We start from the raw sequence: 10,000 nt of genomic DNA, 5'->3' as shown, positions 1-10,000 counted from the left end.
ATTGGGACTTTTGTCGGAATTTTTAGAAATATCGCTTTTATTTAGCAAAAAAAAAAAAAACTGGAATGGAAACGCAGCTACAGACCGGAGTGGAGAAAACCACCTGAAATAACAGCTCGTCTGGGCCTTTCAGTCCCCGGCGAGCCGAGCGCTAGTACAAGCTAGCACAGGGGTCAACACATTCTGACGTCACGCTGGCAGGCGGAGGTGGGAGGAGATGGCAGCGCTGCTCAACCCCTGGCTCTCCCGCCGCTTCCCAGGGCTCTTGCCTGTGCTGGGGGTGGGGGGGGTGGGGGGTGAGCAGTCTCCTTGCAAGTGTGTGTGTGTGTCTGTCTGTGTGTGTGTGTGTGTGTGTGTGTGTGTATGCGCGAGTGCACGCATGGCTGTGCGAAATAGAGGCCCCTGGCTACCTCGGCACCGAACGCACATGTTGGGGTGTTCTGCGGCCAGACGTGCCCCGGGTCACTTCGGATCTCGCAGACGCGCACGCACGCACACACGCACACACACACACACACACACACACAATCAGCGCGCCACTTCCTTTATGGAAATGGGAGCTGTCAGCTCCCTGACAGGCCAACCTTGCCGTATGATTGGTTAACGTTCAGCGATGTGGGTGTCAGTCAGGGCGAGACTGGAGTCCCATTGGTGGTCCGGGGGTCAAAGGAAACGCCGTTTCCCACAGACGTGGAATTCAGAGCGAGCGAGGGATGGATGGATGGATGGATGGATGGATGGATGGAAGGGGGCGGGGGGGCTGGGTAGAAAGAAAAAAGAATGACGGGGGCGACTCCAACGGATTCGCGGATGACATGGCGGGCGCCTGCGCGTGAGAAGCGAGAGACGGGCCAAGAGGTGAAACGTCCCCTTTTATTTTTTTTTTTCCCTTTGTGCAATCACTCCATCCGAGGTTTGACACAAACGTTCACGAAAGACGGCAAGAGTCAACAAACGCTATCCCGGGGATCCCGCGCAGGCGAGCGCGCGCTCGGAGCGGCGAGCCCTGTGCAAATAAACGTGGGCGACAGCCGCGAGCGCCCCTGACGGGCGGCGCTAATAATTTCCACTGACAGCTTGCGGAACGCCGATGCTATCGCAACGGGATACGCGGCTTGCGCTTACGCGAGTGCGACATCGTTAGCGGCTCTTCGTTAGCATGCCAGATGGAATGTTTTCGTCTGTTCAATCTCAGGGGGGGAAAAAAATAAAAAAAAATTCACATGTCCGTCTGGAACGCAAACGATGATGTCATGAATCAATCAGGGAAAATGGAGGGTGATTGGACAAATTGTCTGTCACGTTCAAAACGAGCCGATTTTTAATTGGCTTCTTTGTGAGTTGAGCAGAAAAACAAAAAAACAAATTCAAAAGCGCAACGGTTCCTGCTTGAAACCGGACTGAGTCCCTCCTGCAGGGTCGTGGCGGAGCAGCAGTGGATTCTGATTGGCCAGGTCACACCGTGACCGGATGGTCTAGGGTCTTGAAATCAAGTAAGAGGCCTTATTTGCAGACATGCCGCTCACGGTGATGCTTTGCTCCAAGTTCATGGTGTTTTAAGAAAAAGACAAATGGTTTAACAAGAATCTGTGTATCACGACATGCCAAAAAAAAAAAAAAAAAAGAGCAGCATCGTCTTCGATCACTTTTACTTCCAATACTTAGGATAAAAGCTGAGGTGGTCGCTGACATCTAACAGCGAGATCGACAATTTTTCAACCGTCGCTATCGCTAATCTTTCCTCACGCTGATCGGGCGGGGCTGTAATTATTCCCCCCTCTCACTGTTAATTCTGCCCTCATCTCACACTATGCCTCCTCTAATTTCATCTCGTCTCTCCGTCTGTATCTCCCTGGTGGCGGTGTCCTGCAGTTAAAAGCCAAGGTCGGAGGGGTGAAAAATCCATTTAAATACTGGTGCGACTCTCCCAAGAACCCCCCGGGCGCTCCGCTCGGAAAAACCCGAACGACGAGCGAACAGGATCTTCGATGGGTTATCGTGTGACCCGCGCTGACGCTTTGTGCCGTTTGAAACTCGCTCTGAAACCCTGATTTTATTATTCTCCCACAGAAAAATATAAAAAAAATAAATAAAATGACAAAAAGAAACAAAATGACCGGGAACTGTTCCTGATTGTCGAGGCCCGCTGTGGTTTTTAGTAGCGGATTAGCTTGCGTATGGGGGGGGCTTCCCTTGTTTACAGCTCACGGAAGGGAGGTGCCTACTCCGTCGTCTTCAGCCTGCCCGTCCTGTGCTAAAGTCAGGTGCTCCGTAAAAAGGCCACATGGGAAACGGCTAACCTCACGTACGCGGCTAAACCCTTCCAGCGTGTCTGGGAGTGAAGGAAGAAAAAAAAAAAGTCAGACAAGCCACGTGTTTTAGCAGCGAGTCGCCTATGGAGCATCATCTCTTCCCATGGTGACGAAAGAAAAGTTCTACACATATATATACTATTGTGCTTCCCAGTTCTTTACTCCAGGAAGCGCAGTGTTGGCACGTAGGCGTGTTTGCCACACAGCGTTTTCTGTCGTTCCTTTTGTTAACACGGGGAGTCGCCGTCCCAGTTTCATCCACCGCCCTACTTACTGCAATTGCTACAATAAATGAAAGGAATTGAACCATGGGCGACACGGTGGCGCAGTGGTTGGCGCTGCCGCCTCACAGCAAGAAGGTCGTGGGTTCGATTTCCGGGGCCCGGCCCTGGGACCTTTCTGTGTGTGGGGTTTGCATGTTCTCCCCGTGTCTGCGTGGGTTCTCTCCGGGTTCTCCGGCTTCCTCCCACACTCCAAAAACATGCACGTGAGGTCAATTGAACGCTCTAAATTGTCCGTAGGTGTGCATGTGAGTGTGTCTCTATGTGGCCCTGCGATGAACTGGCGACTTGTCCAGGGTGTCACCCTGCCTTCGCCCTAAGACAGCTGGGAGAGGCTCCAGCGGACCCCCGTGACCCTGAATAGGAATAAGCGGGTAGAGAAGATGAATGAATGAATGAATGAATGAATGAATGAATTGAACCATATGAGGCGGCGGGACGGAACTCTTGAAGCTCTTATCTTTACAACCTTGACAACAAGGTTGCACCTGCAAGTGCAGAAAGCCTCGCAGCTTCGGTGGTTTTTACAGCGGACAACACTCTCTTGGCAAAGAGCGACGGTCAATATTTATTTTTATTTTTTTTTTACGACTTTCAACTGGTTTCAGGAGTCTTGTGTCGGTTTGGCACGGAGGTTCGCACACCTTGCCAGTCTCTCCAAACACCCCTCGGCTATTCTGCCAAAGTCGGATTAGCGAAGCCCCAACCGAGCAGTTAGCAGTTAAAACGATAAATGGGGAGAGACGCTTTTTTTTTTTTTTTTTGGGGGGAGGAGGCGGACAGACTTCGCGTCAGCAAACAAGCGCCGATACATCCGACGCCGCGACCTCGGTGCGCCTTTACGAAACGGCCCCACATCTGGCCGAGCACGACGGGATTCCGACTCTCTGAAGGACCTTCGGTTCCACGCCGTATCGCCAACATAATGTCTCCACGGCAACTCTCTGCGACCACTTCATAATTCTTTACGAGCGCCGTTGAGTAGCGGCTGTGCTCCAGCCAGATCATCCCATCCGCTGGGGGGAGAGAAAAAAAAAAAGAAGGAAAGAAGGAAAGGGAAAAAAAAAAAAATGAGCAGCCATCTATCAGGCGGACGCGGATTCCTAATTAAGTGGAACATATTTTTTTTTCACTGCCCTTGATTACGCTCTCCTTCACTGCCTGTCAGCTGCAAATAATTCTGATAATTTGGTGGCGCATCGTTACACCGTTTTAATTATGGGATGATGGACTCTGCAGCTGAGTCACTATTCCATAATTCTCTTTTTAACTACACCCAAAATGTGAGCGGCTGCGCTCCCGTTTTTGTCAATGAAACTCATTTATTTTGCGTTCTCGCTTCGCCCGGGTCTGGAACAAAAAAAAAACAAAAAACAATAGACTGCTGAACTAATGCATTTTTTCGAACTCACTTTTCTTTTTTTTGTCCCTCAGCAGCATAAATAAAACGTATCAAGCCGAGACATGACCAGCGTAATTACTCCAAGGCCCTGCAGACACATGCTGCTCGGTTTAGCTTGTTTTCATGTACACACATTTAATAATAGTCGCCTTTTAAAAAAAAACAAAAAAAAAACAATAATTATTATTTACCATGTCATGTGTCAGCTGCCTGGTTTGTGCTCTTCACTTTTTGTGGTTTTTATGGCCCCCCCCCCCCCGCCTACACCTGAGCAAAGTCCCGCCGGAACGCTTGTTATTACGTAAACTTTTGGGCTCCGGTGGGTCGATACAGTAAGCAGACGGCTAAATTGCAACATTTCTTCCACCGGACTTTTCGGGGGGGGGGGTAAAAAGAGAGAAAGGAAAAAAAAAAGCACATACGGCAGCAGAACGTTGAGCAAAAAGAAAAACTGAGCCGTTCTGAGCCACTCCCGCCCTGCAAGAAGCGAATTGTTAAGCGCATGGAAATAAATGTGCAGAAGTAGGCAGTCGGCTCGCCGCTCCGAACGCTCTGTAGGCAGACGAGCAGGCGGGCCGCGTCTCCAGACGATAGACGCGGGGAAGTTGTTCTTCTCGGCAATTATGATAAGCGCCGTAAAAGGTCACTCCACCTCCTACAAGCGCATCTCCATGACTGAAACAAAGACGTTCATCATCAAGGTTTCCAAATTGACTCAAACGCGGCACATCGGTCTTCGCCGGCGTCTCGGCTCCGCCTGTCTCCCCGTCGGTACCGATTATTATTTTTTTTTTTACCGACGGATCGTTCGCAGCGTATTTCGAGCTTCTTCCACCTGGACTGAGGCAAGGAAGTCTTTGCGCGCATTCCGACCGGGGCGCCCCCCGGGTTTTTAGGATGACGACACCAGTGGCGGTCCGGATCAGTCCAGTACTGTACCGCTCTTTTTTTTTCACAGAGAAAAACTCGAGATACTACGTGCGAGATACGTATTCCGATCGCACATCCAGATACCGTGTGCTTGGGGAGTCCCTTTGTTGGAATATTCACTGAACAAAAAGTTGAGTTGGCTCGTACGACTGCGACTGTCAATTTGGGAAAAGCGAGGAAAGGGCGAAGAAAATGCTTTTGTTGCCCGTTAGCCTAAAAATAGAATAAATAATCTCTTATCTGCCTGAACCTGAGGGCGTTTGAGGCCTCGTTGGCGGCGGCGGCAGCGCAGCCAACAGGGAAGGAGATGACAGATACGGTTGCAATCCCCAAACAAACGCACTGACAAAATCAAAAAAGAAAGAAGAAGGGGGGGAAAAAGAAAAAAAAAAACTAACACAAACTAGACGCGGTGCATCTCCCGTCTTTTGACACCTGGGATAATCACACTTCCATAATCACCGCAACACCTCGGCAGTCTGGGACGTATCAGGCAAACAATGACGTTATCCGCCAATCTCGCAAATCTAATTTTCACGCCCCGTCTTTCTCTTTCTCTTTTCCCCAACAGCAAACATTCCCCCCCCCCCCCCCCCCCCCCCTACAACCGCCACTATGTATAACGCGGGCAGGAGACAAGTGGCTTTCGGTGCATTTCTAAACAATGCCGTCGGCCCAAATAAGAAAGTGACAGAAAATAACTTAATCCTCTAAAATAAAAGGGGGATAAGTCCAATACTTGAAGTGGTCTTAGACTGGAGGGTTTAAGCCGCGGCGGAGGGATACCGAGGGTTACCTTCGCTCCTCTCAGCCCTGGAGCCTTCTCATGGTAAATCTCTCACTTAAAATGTAACACCACCACCGTAGTCCGCCACTCCCCCGTCTCTCATTGCCCCATGCCGCCGCCTCAAAGGCTTTACCTGCCCTGTCCGTGCTTGCAGTGTGCGCTACTTCATTTTCCTTTCTTTGAAGAGGCAAGACTTTGGGGACGACGAGGCAACAGCTCCTGGCCCAGGTTGTTGAGGAATTATGTAAACCTCAATTAAAAGACGGGAGGAGAAGCTGCAGCCGACAGGAGAAGACGGTTTGGAGGGGAAAAAACCTGCACGCCCGGCAACCGCAACCCCTTCCGTCTCTCCGCCCCCCCACTGGGACCGTTTTCACAATTGGGAGGTTACGGAATCGATAATTGGGCGGCGACAACAGATCTCTCATCGCGGCGCCGCTTCTCTTTCGGAGGACGTCTAAAAATATCCCTCTTTCACGCCATCGTCGATGTCTTCATTACGCGGACGACGGGCGTCGGGTCGCGTTTGCCGCTTTCTTGTCTTTAATGCCACTTGACACCGTCGTCGTCTGCTCCGGAATTCCACTTTTTTTTTTTTTTTTTGCCCGCATGGGGAAAAGCAATTTTCACACCAGGCGAGAGGCAAAGCCTGGAAACAGTCGTACGAGTCGTGTCTGAATGTTGCCGCGCTTCCGTCGTCGCTGGCGCGTCAGAACCGGGCGTGAACGCGCTCGACGCGCCGCAGCGCGCCTCCTGTAGGTCTTCCACGGCGTTTGCGTCTCGTTTCTATTTCGGATGTAGCTGCAAACGGCAGCGGATCGCATTAATTAGACCGAAAGGTCAGTGGAACTCGTGACCTTATTTGTTTGTTTTTTTTCTTTTGAAAGGCACGGAAGCGCATCAGACGGCAATCTGACTGGCGTGTCGCATTTTCTTCTCTTATCTTCCTTATCTGTTCTGACGGTTCTCAACTCCCAACGCGGATCTCCACTGCAGCGGACGCAGCCGGTTGACTGTTGCGGAGAACGTGGCCTCTGATCGTTAAGCGAACGCCGGCGTTGTCAAAGGCGGCGCGCGCCAAAGCGGAGCGCGCTAGTTGAAATTGAAAAAAAAAACAAAAAACAAAAAAAACAAAACAAAAAAAACAGATGGAGATGCGGTGCGAGGAACGTATGCATGCATGCATGCATGCATTACCCCCTCCGCACCGCGCGCATCTCTGACCTCGGACAATGCACGGCATATATGCATAACTCCTGGGGAAACGCGCGCCGTGCTGCAGAACTGACCGGTAACCGATCTGTTTTTTTTTCTCTCTCTCTCTTCCTTTCTCGTGTCAACCGCGCCATGAATATTTATCCGACCTAAACTGTTGACTGAGCGATTTCTCAATGAACGCGGGCGGCGCTCTCTCTCGCTCTCTCTCTCTCCCACGCTAAGGAACTCGGTAACTTGCTATCATTTTAATTTTCACGTCCGGCGATGCAAAAAAACACCGGCGCCGATCCTCGATCCCAGCTAGCTAATTATTTTGGGGTGGAGGGGCCAGGCGCTACAATTGATCCTGCAACCCCCCCCCAACCCACCCCACACCCCCACTCTGCAGTCTTCAGGCAGTGTTTGGTCGTCCCCGGGTACGCACTACAAAGTGAATTCCTACTGTGCTGTGGGACGGCGCGGCGAGACGCGGGGACGTCCGCGGGGCGCAAAGCCCCCCCTCCAACCCCCCCGAGTCACGCTAGGCGATGCTGCCGTTCGCACCTGCTTTCGCCTCCTCGAACAGCCGGACGGCCCCGGTGACCGCAGCGTGGCCGATACATTTGATCACGAACCGTACACACTCATCAACTATTCATACGGCCAGATCGAGCGACATTTCCCTTTAATTTCCCCGGCTTTTGACGTAGTCTTACTTCCCCTCTGCCTGCACCCCCGTCTCGCCGCCTCCCGCTCCCTTCCATCTGCGCCCTCCATATGAAAGGGAATAGCTGAGCAGGCCTGACAAAGGGCGGGCGCAGGGGAAGGCAGAGGTGCTGAGGGAAGCCGAGCACCGCTGGAAGGGATTTCCTATCTGTTTTTTTTTTTGCGCGCGAGCGTGCATGCATGCAAGCATGCGGTTGGGGTGGAGTGGGGGGTGGGGGGGGGGGGGGGGGTCTGTGTGGGTAGATTTGTGTGCTTGTGAGAATGTGCGTCCAATTTGAATACTGCATTAAGGTGGTGAATTTGTTATTCGGGGGCACGTGATACACATGTAGGCAGGGGGGGAAAAAAAATTTGCATTTCATTTAGGGCCGGGACGACTTTAGCGTGTTAATTCGATAACTAATGCATAAAAAAAATCACGGCGTTAAAAAAAACATACATAACATTTAAATTTTTTTATTCTGGACAACACGGAACGTTTTTCAGCGTACGAGTTCCTGGCAATACGGACCAGCAGCAACGCACTGTGTGACGTCAGACTAGCAAGGCGGAATAGTAGTTGGGCTAACAAGTTAACAAGTGCGAACAGCAAAGATGATGGATGGAAAAGAATAACACCACCTTGCTTTGCTTGTTGGATGGGAAATTGACCTTTCTAAAACCGTGGGATGGAAGGGAAAGAGCACTGCACTGTGCAAACGGTGCCACAAAGAGTTTGCATTCCGCCGCAGTTATTCAAATCTCCGGTACCACCTAAACACAGTTTAGACGCTAACAGTAACATCATAACATTTCTCCCATGGGAGACTAATAAAGATCACTTTGACTTTGACTTTGACTTTGACTTTGAGCAGAGCACCGAATACAACCGAGCAGAGCCACCAACTCAAATATTGATGTGCGATTAAAGCATGATTAATCGCGATTAATTAATTACAAAGGCTATCATTAACTTGATTTATTTTTTTATTTTTTTTTTAAATCAAGACCCACCACAAATTTCAATGGGAGTCGCATGTGCACAAACCACAGGGTTCACTATAGACTGTGTGTGATGTGTCTCCCGTCTCTCGCAAAACAGATCAGCGCTACCTGGATGTGGCCCCCGCCCCTCGCGCCTGTCCGACCGAGCCCGTCTGGCACTCCGCATGCTGCCGTCCGAGCTGGGCCTGCCGTTGCCCCGGCAACAGCAGCCGCATAGGAGCCGGCGTGGCTGTGTTGGCCGCCTCGGCCTCATTATACCGCTGCTGGCTTTGATGTGGTTTGCAAGGCTCTACCTGCATTACTGCAGCCAGTGGCTCTACCTCCAGGCCATCGCGGTTCCTGTCAACAAGTGAGTTTGCTCCCTTTGATATCGCCTCCCCCAACCCCCCCCCCCCCCCCCCACACACACACCCCCACACCCGAACGCACACACGTATGGAGTACACAAACCCTCGAAGTCGAAGCTCCTGTATACACACACCACACATTTTTTTTTTTTTTTTTTTTTTCCAGGGGAAAATTCGATACATAAAGGTCTATAAGCAGCATCTATGCATCCAGCTATGTGTGTGTGCAGCTGCAAACAGCCAGCAGGCGGCCGGTCCCTCCCAAATCATCGGTGAAGAATCCCCGACATTAACATTCCGGTGACGTGGGGCAAACCTCCTCCTGGGTGGCAAACACACAGGGACGTGAAAAATACATGTTTGTCTAAAGTGTGTTGGATCTTGTTCCATTATGTTGTTAGAAAGCATATTACAAATAATATTAAGATAATTTATACCATAGATGCACTAAGCCCGCCCCCATCCATTGCTCATAACAACGTGTAGGGTGTCACAAGCGTTATTACAGCAACACGATTTTCCAGATGCACATTTCAGACAACAATCCTTTCCAAACGGACGTCTCTGGCTACAGCTTTGGCACTTTGGAACCACCTTGGAATTATCTAGAATAATTAATCACGCAGCTATTTTTCTACTCATATTAACCGCTTTTATCACCAAGAATGACATGTATTGAGTCATTGTTGTTTGCAAGGTGTTCACACACGGACCTGCACACACAAACAAAACGTGCACAGAACAAAGCTTGTGTGCTTTGCTGCTGCTGCTGCTCATCTTCCAGCGCTGCCGGCGTTCAGCGCTCTGCCCAATCATCTGCTCCGGCACTGGCCATGATTTAGGGGCCAGCTGTGGTGGCGGCCAGCAAGGATGAATGAAGGGCTTTGGCAGAGTGGGATGAACTCTTCCTCCATATTTACAGCCGTGGCGGTCGCCTGCGACAGGCGCCTTCCCAGCGGCCGCCTCCTCCAAGAGAAGATGCCACCGGTAATGCATGAACTCTGTTGCACTCTATCAGGGACGAGGGGGGCAGG

General features: G+C 50.9%; 1 protein-coding gene across 1 annotated transcript in view; it reads left to right on the top strand.

Moving 5' to 3' along the window:
• Window positions 1-8,968, top strand: part of LOC142882577 (uncharacterized) — a gene marked incomplete at its 3' end in the record, with an annotated part of 32,806 nt that extends 23,838 nt beyond the window's left edge. The window contains exon 7 of the mRNA XM_076017378.1: window positions 8,717-8,968. Within this exon, the coding sequence (XP_075873493.1) occupies window positions 8,717-8,968 (252 nt within the window). The remainder of the gene's footprint in view (window positions 1-8,716) is intronic.
• Window positions 8,969-10,000: the final 1,032 nt, after the last annotated feature.

The sequence above is a fragment of the Nelusetta ayraudi genome, unplaced genomic scaffold (assembly GCF_046127955.1).
Source record: "Nelusetta ayraudi isolate G7.1 ecotype Tasmania unplaced genomic scaffold, CSIRO-AGI_Nayr_v1 ptg000332l, whole genome shotgun sequence".
Classification (NCBI taxonomy): Eukaryota; Metazoa; Chordata; class Actinopteri; order Tetraodontiformes; family Monacanthidae; genus Nelusetta; species Nelusetta ayraudi.
This window is presented reverse-complemented; position numbering and strand designations above follow the sequence as displayed.